The 15,210-nt window shown below is 46.9% G+C and overlaps 1 protein-coding gene across 2 annotated transcripts in view; it reads left to right on the forward strand.

Annotated features, from left to right (window-relative positions):
* The window catches only part of kirrel3l (kirre like nephrin family adhesion molecule 3, like), a 32,753-nt gene that overhangs the window by 14,675 nt on the left and 2,868 nt on the right, over positions 1–15,210 (forward strand). Inside the window, exons 2-13 of one of the 2 annotated variants that reach the window (XM_034127400.1) lie at positions 5,871–6,026; positions 6,659–6,808; positions 8,736–8,893; positions 10,454–10,604; positions 10,768–10,873; positions 11,185–11,333; positions 11,431–11,558; positions 12,670–12,796; positions 12,948–13,048; positions 13,711–13,909; positions 14,741–14,860; positions 15,061–15,170. In XM_034127400.1, the coding sequence (XP_033983291.1) occupies positions 5,871–6,026; positions 6,659–6,808; positions 8,736–8,893; positions 10,454–10,604; positions 10,768–10,873; positions 11,185–11,333; positions 11,431–11,558; positions 12,670–12,796; positions 12,948–13,048; positions 13,711–13,909; positions 14,741–14,860; positions 15,061–15,170 (1,655 nt within the window). The remainder of the gene's footprint in view (positions 1–5,870; positions 6,027–6,658; positions 6,809–8,735; positions 8,894–10,453; positions 10,605–10,767; positions 10,874–11,184; positions 11,334–11,430; positions 11,559–12,669; positions 12,797–12,947; positions 13,049–13,710; positions 13,910–14,740; positions 14,861–15,060; positions 15,171–15,210) is intronic. The other variant, XM_034127401.1, reaches the window with a different exon arrangement.

Consider the following 15,210-nt stretch of genomic DNA (forward strand, 5'->3'; position numbering starts at 1 on the left):
GGTGTGTGTGTGTCTGTCTGTCTGTCTGTCTGTCTGTCTGTGTGTGTGTGTGTGTGTGTGTGTGTGTGTGGCAAGTATGGGGACACAGCATTAGAATGAGGGTATTTATGGCACATTGTCGGGCACTGCAGCACAGTGACTGCGTGAACCATTCCCATCCACACACACTGACTATATGTCACATCAGCACTCTTGGTCTCCCCCTTACACCCCCCCCCCCCAGAGCCTCCTCCTTTTTCCCTCCCTTTTTTCTCCTCCTTGTATGCATACCACTCTATTACTCTATCCATTGCATCTGCTGTAGCAGGTACCCGGGGAGAGAAACTCTGCTGCTGCTCGCCCATGCGATCAGCCTGACTGCTGCCCTGATGTGTGCAGTGCCCTATTCCAGCGGAGAAAAAGCTTGTGGTGACAGCCTCGGAGACAGACTGATTACAGCGTTCCATCAATCCCCTCTCATGGTCCGCTCCTTTGCAATTGGAAGCTGACAGGAGCCCACTTTTTCTATTTTTACCTTACCTCAGTTTTTTCCGGTCTTTCTAACATGTAGTGGCCTTCTTTTCTTTCTGTTGTTCCCCTTACCCTGCTTGCTTGAGTGTTGTGTTGACAAGCCGACACAAACCCCTGTGATTTTCACACCAGGGATGCAGGGAACAGGAGAAAGGGGGCAGGGGATACAAGGTGGAGGAGAGGAAGAGATGGGGATGGAAAGTGCAAGGGGAGAGACTGGCAGGAGATGACAGCTGACACGGAAAAAAGTGGAGCGATGGCAGAAAGAGCCATGTAGAAAGCAAATCAACAATTAGTAACACCTTACATAACTCTCAAAGGGGGCCTGCTAGGGATCACGGATCACTGACTGTAGACATTTGAGTGATCAACAGAGGAATGAGAGGATGGGTTTTGGATTGTAGAGGAATGGTAGAGAATGCCCAGGGTGGGGGGGCATCAGCTGAGGGGAGGGGGGGGGGGGGGGGGGGGGGGGGGTTTGGTGGATGAGCGGGTCCACTCTCTTAAAAAAAAGGGTCCAGGTCTGAGCCAAGATGTTCACAATGGAATAAAGGCTGAAAGGAAAGGCTAGGAGGATTAAACTCGGGCAAAACAGCTCTTAAAAAGCTGTTAGACTGCAATTTGGGCACAAAAAACACAGAATGGGAAAAAGATAGTGAGTCGGTGGGTGGGAGTGCAGCTGGAATGCATGTGGGAGAGCAAGGATTGAATGGAGGCCGGGACACATGAAGGTATGGGAGAAGAGACCATCTGCAGAGCCACAAGCTGAGGCTGTTTGCAATGGTCCAAGTACAAAAAAACTAAAAGGAGGTTCATCACACAAGCAGTGCATGTGTTGGGTGCCACGCTGCAACGAGTTGGTGGGTGGTATCTGTTGTTAGTTCTCTTCAAGCTCTCAGAAGTTCTGTAGGAGTCGTGGTAATGAGCTTAGTAGCCAGATCAAACATGAGATGGGTGCAGGGTCCCCTTTGGGACATACTCTTTGGTTCAGCTACCTCAGCACAACTATCTGTTTGTACACACACACACACACACACACACACACAGGAAGGGAAAGACAAAAGAGCCTGACTCAAAACAAAGGGATAATAATTCCATACAGAGAGAAATGGAGCTTGCATTTTCCAGCCCGATTTAGAAGCCTTATCTAGACAAGGCACAATGGATGGCATTTGGGGAAAGGGGTTGTTTATTCCAAGCTTGACACTTTTCTGCCAATTGCCTTGTTTTGTACTGGGGTTTTTCTGGAGGTCTGTTCTTTCCTCCTCATTTTCTCCTCCTCATTTTCTCCTCTCAGCCACTTATTGTGGAAAACTCACACCAGCTTGGCGCAGGATTCTGGCTCTACCACAGGGGCAAAAAACGCGATATCGGGCTCTATTTTTTTTACATTTTGAATTATTTCTGCAAAGAGCAAATTGTCCAGTCAAGTTGAGAGCACTTATATTTATAGACCCCACAGGACTGGATGTTGCACTCTTTGCACTAGATGGGAACGGGGACATGGAATAAAATCAGGACTAAAATAGGGACTCTGCAAACGCAGCGCGGAGCCTCTTAAGAGTGAATGAACATGTGCAGTTGAGTGTCATTGTAACAACGCAGGGAAATGGACAGAGTGCATCGCCGGAGCCATATTTTTTTATTCCTGACGTTTTGAATGCTGATTTATAGCCATGATTTTTTTTTTTTGGGCAGATTATCAAAATAGCATAAAACATTATGACCGTGGCTACTTGGTACTAAATGCAATGTACTGTGTGTTTGATCCCAATTCGATCAAAAGGTCATCTGCAGTGCCATTATCTTCCTCAGTCTTTAGCATCATGGCCGGGGCTCACGCTCACACACGCACACACGCACGCACACACACACACACACACACACACACACACACACACACACACACACACACACACACACACACACACACACACACACACACACACACACACACACACACACACACACACACACACACACACACACACACACACACACACACACACACACACACACACACACACACACACAATCTCATTCTATCAAGGCAGATGTCCAGTGGTGGACGGATCATTGCTGACATCTGTCCATCTCTTCCTGATCCTTCCTGATGTGGATGTATCTCTATCAGCTCAGATGAGGGGGAGAGAGAGTGCAGGCAGCATCGGGTCGAGGCAAAGCTCTTAAGTAGGTTGCGTCCAAGTCTGAGAGGCTGTTTTGCACTTAACTCCGACCATGTGACAGCAAAGTCACTGTGTCAAAGTAACTGCTAAATGTGCCCTCCGGTGCCTGACAAGTCGCTTTCCCTATTAACACTGCCCCACCCTCCACTCATTCACACATTCAGATGCGCACACCCACATGTACACAGAAATAGCACAACTTAAGACACACACGCACACACACACGCACGCGCGCACACACACACTGAGCTCACACAGGCGGGCAGAAACGAACACACACACAAACTTAGCCCCATGTGCATCCAGCAGCGTGAAATGATATTCCATTTTGAGAAATCCGGATTAAAATGTATCAGGCCAAATGTGTTTTGACCTTGTTACTGGGGGATGGAAAAGTGCTCATACACACATACACACAGCAAAGGTAAGAAACCAAGTAAATGTTGATGTCATTTGTCGTGATGAGAACTTGGAAATCCAAATTGTGGCTGCCTTTAAAGTAACATTAAGCACACCGCATGTGGTACAATTAATCTATGCCGCACATATTTACCTGCGTAACATTCAGAACGACATGGTAAATAACTCACATCTACTGCAGGAATGTGGGATTTCAAGGGGATTCATATCTTTCTTTTCAAATGCGATTCAGTTGCAGCCAACAGACTCCCTATTTTAAGTATAGAGAAAACACTAAAAGCGATGGCGTGGTGTTTGTGTACATGCGTGTGTACAGCAGCACACCAAGAACGAGCCTCCTCACACCCACAGCTCCCTACTTCTTCTGACTGCCTCTCCTCCATGGTTCCTTTGTCTGGTTCTGTTCCTCCCTCTCTCCCCGTCAGAAATGTATTCATGTAATTAAGCTGCTAATACACCGTCAAATAATTGTCTAATTCAGCAAGGAGGAATTAAAGGAATCTGGCATGAGTCATTAGCCAGTCGAGATGTTCTGTTGAGCATTTTCAATAAGGGATCTGGAGAGCAATGAATCACTCGTATGGTGTGAAGACATTCGCTACAGCACATACTCTGCACTCTATATTTGTACGCCTGCAATTGTATGCCTGTGCGCGTGACGTTAATTGCCATATGTGAGCATGAGAAATTGTATGTGGGTGAGGTAAAGAGAAACAATTCAGTGCATGTAATCCATCCAAACAATAAACCAATGCGGAGAATTATTACCCATTGTAAACATTTAGATACTCTGGGCAAGATAGTTAATTGCAATCAATGTTTGTACTGTTGCAAATACAAAGAGTAAAATCCCTAACCTGCTATGCAAGGGGGGGCATATAAAAACGCTCATCAGAGCAGAATGTTAGGGACAGGCAGGCAGACTGTGAAAACAGAATTTTTTAAGGTATGATGGGAAAATGCCAGCCTTCGCTAAACGCCTAATAGCCTGAGCTAGAAGACGTTTCACTTCTCATTGACGCTCTCAAATTGGCCTCTTTTGATCCACAGTGCGTGACACATAAACAGCCTACCTGTTTGCACCCACAGCTCAATAGGCTTTCCAGGCACTTTGGTAAAATGATATACAGGGAGACATTATTTGAGAACTAACATGCATTGTTCTCTGTTATTTTCCCCCTGTTTAGCTATCTATTAACATCTCTTTTGGCCCAGATGGAGAATCAGAAAGAATGGGCGCATGTGAAAATTGTTTTTTTGAGGCGGTTGTTGAGAACCACAGCGGTTGTGTAATCCATGGAGAACTCACGTTCCTGATGAACTCACTGTTTGGCGGCTTTAATTGTGCTGTTGGATAACAGAGACAGAGGGTGCAAAAGGAGGAGGGAGGGGGGGGGGGGGGGGGCGAGGGGCAGGGTTCAGTCCATGGTGCACCCCGAGATGAAGTGGATAATTGAGTGCAGAATAAACACTGCCAACAACCTCGGAAGCCCCCCTTTCAAAAAGAAAGAAAAAAACTTGAGAGAATAGAGCAAGAAATAGGAGGGGGGGGGGGGGAGAAAAGGGGTGAGGGAGAGAGAAAATCCCAGCTACCCTCTGGGGGGAAAAGCTGCTATTGAAAAGCTATTAAACTTGCATTTAGCAGGATTGATTGGAAATGAAGAGGCCTATTAAAAGAGAGGGACAAGGGGACAATAGCGCGTCTCTGGCCGCCGTATGTTGCCCTCCTTTCAGCAGCTTTCTTTGCTCGGGGGGGGGGAGCAACCCTGTCTGTTTAAGCGCTCCCACCAAGAGAAGCAGTTCAGGGGGGGCTTAGCACTGCCTGAATAGAACCCTCTTTATCTTCCTCCGTCCCCCTTCCCTTCCATTCTCTTCTGAGCAACAAAGAAAGAGAGCAGGAGAATGAGGGAAGGTTTTTTTTTTAAGTCTTCTTCCCGACTCAAACAGACACCCCACTTAGATAACCAACCAACTGCCTCTCCCTCTCCTCCTACCTTCCCCTACAGATTAGTTACCTCTGGAGTCTTGCCATCTTCCCCTGCCAGTAGGGTTTGTAATACTCAATCTTTAGCATAGTGGCACAAACAGTTGGAGCCGTGGATTCCGTATTCACGCAGCGTTTCTGTATGCGTGTGGAGGCAGGCCAGCCAATCCAGTGAGACCGTGTGCCGTGCTTAAACACAGCAGCAGAACGGCGGCAGGTGTCTCCACTGACTTTCAGCAGGCTCAAACGAATGGTTCCCCTGGGAACTTTAATGGAGTTTTGATTGTTTAACATCCATTTTTACAAAAAGCACACTGAAAGAGTGGCACATTTTTCCCCTCAGAAATGTGTTTGCTTCATGTCAGCGAGCATATAACCATATGGTCTCGAGAAGAAGTTAAATAACTTATGAAGCGCATCTGACTCTTCCTCTTAGAAGCCAAATTTATAGAGAAAATAAATAATATGTTCACACATGTCGGCCTTGTCTTTTCTCTCAGAAAGTACCATGAAAACAAGAGTGAGCAGACTAGTTCATGGCAGTCTGCCCTTTTTCATTTTCACACCACTTACAATGCGAGTTTTATTTGTCTCATACTAAATCTTTGCTGGCATTGCAGAAGTGTACTCATGTTCTTGTAAAATGTACCAATTCACTTGCTAGCTATTTGGTGATCTTCTCTATGAAATGTTCAATTACCAATCATGAAAATAAGATTTCTAAAATACTTTTTATTAACATCTCTATGATTTTCCTTCTGTTTTTACAGCAGCCACCCAAGCAGCCTACTTCTCCCAGCAGCCCCAGGACCAGGTGGTTGTATCCGGCCAGTCGGTGACTTTACCCTGTGTCATCGTGGGTTATCGGGGAATGGTACAATGGACCAAAGATGGTCTGGCACTAGGTGGAGAGAGAGACCTACCAGGTATTATCACTGACCTCTTATTTCTCCCTCTCCTTTCTCACCCGCTTTCTGTGTTTTTATTGCTCTCTCTGTCTCTGTCTGTCTTGCCACGATCAATGCCAGGTCTCATTAGAAACCAAGTCCGTCTGTGTCGACCGCTGGAGTTTTACGCAAATGAATGTTTAGAGAACAATGTACTGCAGACAGGTCGGCTAACAGCTGCACACACCAAACTTTCATTTGTTGTTTAGCATTTTAAGGGTCTCGTAGGAAGGTAGATAATCAATTGGCTTTTGTCACACGCTGACATTTAAATGTGTGGCTGACTACAGAGAAGGTGGAGAGGCTTCCTCTTGACCTTAGCCACCCCATTTTTATTGTGTCTGTCTTTAAAGGACAGGCTCCTCATGCAGCAGCCTTCTGACGTGTTGCATTCCCAGCCTCACGCTGCTCTACAGTATAACACAGCGGCTCAATGCCTGGCTCAGTGAGGTGCTGCTTGCTTTCATATGTGTCTTAAAGAGCCGTGCCACATTTCTCTAGCCTTTGTTCAGCACACAAGTCTGTTCATTTTTATAGCCCTTTCATAATGTGTTTGTTGTTGTGTGGTTTTGTTTGTCTCTGACTCTATTCTCTGTGCTGGCTTCACGCAGGCTGGACGCGCTATTCCTTAATGGGCGACCCGCTATCAGGCGAGCACAGCTTGATGATCGATTCGGTAGACTTGGCGGATGACGCAGTGTATGAGTGTCAGGCTACGCAGGCGGGACTGCGCTCCCACCGAGCCAAGCTCACTGTACTAGGTAAGATACACAGCTCATGCATGATCCTCACAGCAAGCCCTCGTGCCAAGGCCTACAGGCTGGCAGCGCTTGGGAACAATCAGGGGAGTGTCTTCATCACAAAACACAGAAACATGTAGGCTAATAAGTACACATAATATGTATTTGTGTATAATGTACAATACCCAAAAACATATTCACATTTAAAACACAACTTAACATACACTATACTCATGTAAAAAAACTCCTTCCTTTTCTAAACAACTTCTCTATCACCATTAAAGATAAGCCCGCTGTACATTTAGTTTCCTGGTTTAAATCATGTCCTGATAGTATAATTCAAACCAAGCCACGCTCAGCCGAGAGATTTATCTAGAAAAAAGGAAACCCCTCTGCTCTCAGTAGCGATAATCAAGACTGTGGACGTCTAGGATAATGTGATTGCTGCAGTCACAAATGACTTGCGTAGCCGCTTGAAAGTCAGGGTCTGCACAGTTAGCACATTTTACAGTGAGCCACAACATTTGTCAACCGCAAGGCGGTTTTACATTAACATGATGTGAGTGATCTACTTCTTCACACAGACGCTCAGAGGTGGGGGGTGGGGGGTGGGGGATTAAGGGCCGTATTTTATGGGAATTGGAATCGGCAAAGCACTGCTGGCATCTGGTGGCATGCAAAGGAACATCACTCCATTCATGTTTCCCGTGAATCGTCCATACAGTATACACCTACACACAAGAACCATACAAAAAGAGGGGAAATAAACATGATGGCACAGCTTATGCTATAACAATGTGCAACACTTTTACCACAAAGCATATTCTCCTTGAATCTGTATGTCGCCATTAAGGTGTGTATTCAAAGTTCTCAAGGGGGACGTGGGCAAAGCTTGAGTTGCCATGGAAAGGCAAGCAAATTGTGATCAAAAGTCGTACATTTCAACTAAATTATGAGATTTAGAGTTCACCTGTGTTTATCAGCCCACCTTTCTGGGTCTAGAGTAACTGTCTGCACAAAGCACAGCTCTGACCACATGCCCACACACGACCGTACACGACCCATGTGGAGGCAGTAACAGAAGTTGATGAAACTTCCACTTTTACATTTAATGCACTCTGAAAAACCAAGGCTGCTGGATCATGAACAATATATGCATTTCATAGATATATAAAAAGGAAATCAAGTGCATCGGTCAGGAACCTGAGGTTTATGTTTATGCGTGCACATAAGAGTGTTGAATAGAGAAGGTGGCTTTTTCTATGCACGTGCCAGTATGTGTGTGTGTGTGTGCAAATCAATGTGGCCAGATGAGACCAAAGCAATCCTGCACAGTCAAAGGAGTCAACGGCAGGAGTGCAGTCAGGGGAATCGGCATGGAAATTAAAATCACCTAGCATTCGGATTCCATTAGTGTCCGTGCCGCGGCAGCGGAAGGACCTCTGACAATTCAGATACACACAGTGAAATTGGTTCGGTGGAGGGAGCGAGAAAGGCCAGCACAAACCCCATGTTTACGCCTTCTCATATTGGTTGGGGAGATAGACGCCTTCATCAGGGGTGGCACGCTTGGCTTGCCAGTGGTGCGTGCGAAACCATGCAAATAAATGAACAAATAAGCAATTCAGTTGAAACATCACTCTGCAACAGTAAGAGCAAATAGAGTAAAAATGCTAGTCCCAAGAAAGGAAATAAATATGGTTGAGTCTGTTTTTCTACGAAATGACAACTGTTCTCTGCCATCTCTCCTATCTGAAACTACACATTGTTAAACAGACACATGGCCATAAGATGATATTGTTTGCCTCTTTTGCTGTTGCGAAGTATTGATGCTGTGCTAAGAGCAACAGCAACTCAATAACAGTACGACTTCTTTGTGGCTCTGCGCTGGCCTGGAGCTGTAATGAGTTGTTTTTGTGTTGAGTGGTATGTTTGTTTTTCTTTACAGTTCCTCCTGCAGACCCTGTGGTGGAGGGCGGCCCTGTTGTACGTCTTAAGGCCCACACACCGCACAATCTCACCTGCAGAGCCTCAGGAGCCAAACCTGCTGCCGAGATCACCTGGTACAGAGATGGAGAGGTCATGGAGACGGCAATTTATTCCAAGGTACAGTGAGAACACATACATGCCCAGGATTATCATTCAATCACTAACACCCACACAGTATTACAACACATATCAGCAGGCAGACATACATGCAAAGCTTCTCAAAACAGAAGTATTTTCTCTTAGGGTATGATACTCCCTCTCTATTTCCTCAGATTCTCTTTTATTTTTCTCATCTTTCTCCCATGGTCTCACAGGTTTTTTGTTTCTATCACCACCCTTCTCTCACACAATTTGTTCGCTCACTCTGCAGTCCCCCTCCCATTTTCACTCATGCCTGACCCCACCTCCCACCCCACCTCCTCCTCCCCCCTCCCTCCCTCCCTCCCTCCCTCCTCCCTCCCTCCCTCCCTGCCTTACCCCCTTTGCTCGCTAATGCAGCGACACTACAGCATAACTGGAGCATGCCAAAGCTCAGACAGGCATGAGTGTTTCATACAGTAGAGTTTCTGCAGAGAAGAAATCACCCACAACAATGCAGAAACACAATGGGGATGCGCCGGAGCGTGAGCCAGCCACGGCTGGGAAAGTGTCACATTTGTCATGCTCTCTGACCACGCTAAATGACGCTAAACGCCACATTTAAGGAGGCGAGAGCCTGAAGTGAGAAAGGAGGGAAAGAGATTGGAGGAGGGAGGGAGGGAGAAGAGGAAAAGAAGAAAAAAAAGGATATATATAGCGTTAACTAGTGAGATAGATTTATGAAAAACAGAGCATTTCTCACATTAAATGTGAGTGGGGGCAGAGAAAGCGTAGTCCTAGTGAGGGGTGGTGACAGGCAGGGATGGGATTTGATCTAGCATAAAAGTGCTTTTTGTGTCTCTGGCTGAGGAATGAAAGCCGGCGTCCATTGATTCGAGAGTCCAGGGAAATGACTAAGCTTGCACTCTTCCTAAGATGTGTGACACCCAAAAAAACAGACACACAGGCACCTTGGCCATCACAGTTTGTTTGTGTGGTGTGTGGTGTGTGTGTGTGTGTGTGTGTGTGTGTGTGTGTGTGTGTGTGTGTGTGTGTGTGTGTGTGTGTGTGTGTGTGTGTGTGTGTGTGTGTGTGTGTGTGTGTGTGTGTGTGTGTGTGTGTGTGTGTGTGTGTGTGTGTGTGTGTGTGTGTGTGTGTGTGTATTTGTGTGGGTGCGTGTGTGTGAGGAAGAGAGGGAGAAAGTGAGATAGCGGTGAGCCATATCCTCAGAATCTACACCTTTCCTCACTTAGGAGTATTGATTTCTGTGAGCAGTAAATAGATTTAAAAAGATGATGACAAACAAGGAGCGCTGACGGGGAACACTCTCAGAAATGTGGGAACAGCACAATATCCCCCGCTGCACCATAAAATATATGATTTAACTGCCATGCCAAAGAACGGGACGGCAATTTCAACGCCTTACACCTGAAAAGGAGATATTCCCGAAGTAGTGCGATCACAAATGGCAAGCGACTTGCTTGTGCAGCTGATGTTAAGTTCTACTCAATTGTAAGAGTCTTCCTTTAAAAAGGCACAGAATGTTAACTGTTGCTCCGGCATCCAGCAGCATATAACAGTGTTTGTGTAACTCTACAGACAATGATGGAGGATGGAAAGAAGGAGTCAGCTGTCAGCATGCTTCCAATCATCCCTGAGGACAGTGATTCTGGGCGCACCTACACCTGCAGGGTCCTTAACCCAGCTGCTCCCGCTGGAAGACAGACATCCATCACTATCAATGTCCAGCGTGAGTGTCCCGGCAACAGCAAACACCAACATATTTGTGAATGCCGTGTGCAGCGATCTGTAAAGCCCATTTAATTCTGTCGCACTATTAAAAGGTGAACGGTGCCAACACGATGGCTGAATCCAATTTGTGTCAGTAACATGAAGGTTTTTCCCTCCAACAGACCCTCCTTCAGTGACTCTATCAGTGCAGCCGCAGACTGTGACCGAAGGAGCCAAGGTCCTCTTCATCTGCTCTGCTTCAGCCAATCCTGAAATCACCGGATACAGGTATCCATCCTGCATTTCTTCCCTCTTCTGCTGCCACCATACATGCAGAGCCAGCAGTCTTAAGATGATGATGCTGCACAATCGCACCATATTTCAAGGCATTATTCGCTGCCAACCAGAGTAAAAATGTCATCCAAAGAAAGCAGCGCAATGCTTGGTAGATTCATTGGGTAGAATGTGCTGCTTGATTGGCAGCGTTTAATTATGATTGACACAAGCCATGAATCGGCTAATAGCCACTTTGCTACGCATGGCTTAGTATCTTCCCTGAACTAATGCGGCTGTATAATATGATTATTCATCTGTCCCAGGTGGTCAAAAGGAGGGGTTCCCATCTCTGAAGCAAATGGGGACAGCCTTGAGGTGACGGTGGACTACTCTTACTTCACAGACCCCGTCTCCTGCGAGGTGTCTAACTCTGTGGGCAGCACCAATGTCAGCACGCTGGTCGATGTCCAATGTGAGTTTAATATATACAGTGTGGTGTAATTCCTCGAGGTATATGATTTGTAAAAGCAGTTTTATTATTGATTGTAACTGACTGTTGTTCACCCCAGTTGGCCCCAGACTGATGTCGGAGCCAAAGCCCATGACGGTGGATATGGGGATGGACGCAGCCTTTACTTGTGCATGGACTGGTAACCCTCCTCTGACCCTGGCCTGGACCAAGCAGGGCTCCAGCGTGGTAAGGCAACAAACACTAGTCGCCACTTTAACTTAACGCTTCAACACCATCCCTCCAGAGAGAGGCATTCACTTAAGGCCTTGAGGCACGCATCCCTCACACATTTCCCCACAATCCTGAATCCTTAACACCTCCTCTCTCCACGCTCCCCGAGGGGCAAAGCCTCTGGCAGGAATCTGTCTGTCCACTGACAGATTCATACAGCATAATCAAGGCACATGTCATAACTCTTATTAACAGATCAATCAATCTGTGGTTCTAACAGAATGTGACTTAAACTCTTAGAGCAGCCTTAGACGTTAAAAAGGGCTGACGTCACTGCACTTAAATATATCCTAAAAGTCCATTTCCGTAGGTGGAACAAATTGGACATTTCCACCTTCACTTTACATCATCCTGGTAAGAGTCTTTCATTGGGGACATCCCATAGGAGCGTCTCTCCTGGCGACTAATATCATTCCTGAGGCGACGCTAGAGTAACCACCCTCCCCCCCCCAAGCGAAGATTGCTGTGGGATGGCGTAAGCGATACGGTCATCTCAGAGGGTGAACGCTTTCAGGCACTCTGAGTGGAAACGCAGGCATTTTTCTAATCCACCCACTGCCACTGTCCCTCACACAGTAATGGATTAATTGGGTTACTCCATAAGTGTGTTGAAATAAAAAAATTGGAGAGAGTGGGGGGGGGGGGGGGGGGTGTAGAGAGGAAGGAGGGGTAAATGGATTAATCACAGCTTGATGGAATGACAGGATCAATGAGCTAAAGAGTGAGTGAGTGTAACAGCTCCAAAGGCTAGGGCCCACTCACACCATAGTGCTCTCTGTTCTGTCCCCACTGTTTAATTACAACAATCTCCCCAGCAGCACGGTCACTCAGCGGTAGCTGGAGTGCTTAATGCTGTGATTAAAGCTCTTCACAATGAAATTAAACTCAAACCACCAGCATTTGTTACAATGGCCAGCCCACCTCTGTGCTGCCTCCACAATGAGTTAGCCACCGATAAAGGTCCTGGTTTTTCTTTTGTCTGCCTTCTTCTCCCCACCACCTCGCTCTTTCTCACTCCTTCTCTCTCCGACACTCTTCTCACTTGTCTCTCTGAATTCCTCACCAGGTCCTCAGTAATGGCAACACCTTGCAGCTGAAGGCTGTTACCCAGGAGGATGCTGGAACATACATCTGCAAGGCCATCGTACCCCGGATAGGAGTAGGAGAGAGAGATGTCACTCTGACCGTTAATGGTGAGTGGCTTTTCAGAGTATCCACTGTGGGTTCTGATGTTTTTTCACTGATGTGATGATTAAATAGCATCACAATTGATATGACAATTTTGCATCGGGCAGTATTTTTTTTAATTTGTATGTTCTGCTCGTTCTTTCTTCCTCACACCAGGCCCACCGATCATCACAGTGGACGCCACGCAGCACGCTGTCAAGCACTCCAAGGGCAAGCTGGAGTGCAGAGTGGAAAGCAGCCCCCCACCTGATAAGATTGTAAGTTATCCCTTGTATTTGTGTTGCGTGTCGTTCACTTGTGAGCTTGCATACTTTGCACTCCTCCTCCCCCCATAAGAGACATCAGTCGGCGCAGCTTTACCCCTGACCTCACCTTCACACCTTTGCAGCCAACACGTCTCCACTTCACTCGCTAGCCGACACGCACACACACATATTCACAACTGTAATTGCGCCGACATTGACTGTAGAGACAGTGGAGTTGGGCGAGCTGTGGGAGACCGGCTTCCTGCAGGTTTCAGCCAAACCGCATTCAATTAGCGGCCCAAGAGGCATCACTCGGCTGACCCTATTGAACTGCTGAACGTACGCTGGGCTGAGAGAGGATAATGAGGGTGTGAAGAGGAGTGAGAGAAAGGTGCCCTGCTGGCCCTGCGCAGGAGACGGCAGAGAGGAGCCTTATTTCATAGTGCAGCTACCTAAACCCTCCTTAGGCCTCACCTGCAGGGCAGACGTGGGAGGCAGCTTAAACATGAGCGTGTGAGCTGTGTCAGCCACGTAGCACGTTAGCGGTCGAGAACAGAGAGAGAATCTGGTGTTCAGTCAGCGGCAGGCCAGGATCTGACGATAAACACGCCTCTGCAGACTTCATAGACAAGTGACTTACTCCCAGTTTTCTTTTCTCATTCTCCTCTCAACAGGTGTGGACCTTCGGAGACGTGAGCCTGTCCTCTGGTTCCTCCGGACGTTACTCAGTGCAGACGGTCGCCGGTGACCACGGAGTGCTGTCCACCCTGGTGCTGTCTGACACTTTGGCGCAGGATTTCCAGCTGCGCTACAACTGCACCGCCTGGAACCGCTTTGGCACCGACACCGCCCTGGTCACACTGAAGGAGCAAGGTACAGGAAAAAAAAAAGAGTAATAACCCCCACTAGAGCCCTCCGCAGAATTTACAGTGATCCTCTCAATCCTTGCTGCGAAGGGGGCCAGATTAGGCGACAGCAGCACTCCCGTCTTGTGCTTATCTTAATTATACTCCTCCAAATCGATATGATTTAATCAGCAGATGGTTCCTTTAATGAATATGTTTGCCCCATAACGTAGATATTGATTGGGGGCAAAAGTCAATTAGAGGAAGCCACATGCATTTGCGGTTGGGCTCGTATTCTCTATCACTGTCTCAGTGCCAAGTTAAGCATCTAAGGCTGCAGCCCTCTTTTAAGTGATCTTAAAATAAGCTAGTAGTACTACTACACTGTGCTAGTGGAAGCCTTTGTTGCAGCAGACACCAAAAATAAGGTCCTCGCCAGCAATTTACATCAACGTAGCCGAGTGGGGTCCCTGGAGAAATGGACGGCGGTATCTCCTGGAATCTCTAATTAGATTACTGTCTGTTGCTTCATTGCATGTCAGGCCTTGTTACCCTTCTTTCAGAGAGATTATAGACAATAGCCCGGCTGAGGGATGCCAGATTGCCCGCATGAGTATATGCTAGCTATGAGCGGGCAGGGGGCTTACCGCAGATGAATTTATATAGGCGCTGACGTTGCCGGGATTAGCAGGACAAATGAAGGGATCTCTTTATTTCTTTTGCTCTGATCTGTACGTTCTTGACACTGACACTTATGTTCTACTATCTCTCCTGTCATCCCTCCTCTTCTCCTGACAACTATCTACTCCCCCCCCCCCCCCTACACCACTCTTTTCCTCTATTCCTGTTCTTGTTACAGAAGCCCTGCCGATGTTGATAATTGTGGGGGGAGCAGTAGGTGGAGGCTGTGTCCTGCTCATCTGTGTCATTACTCTGGTCTCCCTCTGCTGCAGGCACACAGGCAAAGGTGAGCTCAATGGTTAGTATGGGCGAGAGGGTCAACAGCCAATTCTTCAAATCTAACACAATCAAGTCTTTGTCATTTTGTGAGCTGAAAATGTAACAGTTTTTGTTACATTTTTGTGCCGTTCCACCCTGTAATAAATGTGTTTTAAAGTGAATTGTAATGGAAGAAGTCTGCTCGTTTACTAAAGCTCCTGTTCTTTTTAATCCTTGCAGGTAAAAGGTGCACTCGTCTATCCAAGAGTGACATCAGAGTTCAGATTGTTCATAGTGATCACAACGCTACACGTGGCAATGATGATGAAGAGGATGTCAAAGAGCCAATGGTACATTTCTTTGAGCACCGTCTTTGTATTCCACATAGAG

Source organism: Trematomus bernacchii, unplaced genomic scaffold (assembly GCF_902827165.1).
Source record: "Trematomus bernacchii unplaced genomic scaffold, fTreBer1.1, whole genome shotgun sequence".
In the NCBI taxonomy this organism is placed as follows: Eukaryota; Metazoa; Chordata; class Actinopteri; order Perciformes; family Nototheniidae; genus Trematomus; species Trematomus bernacchii.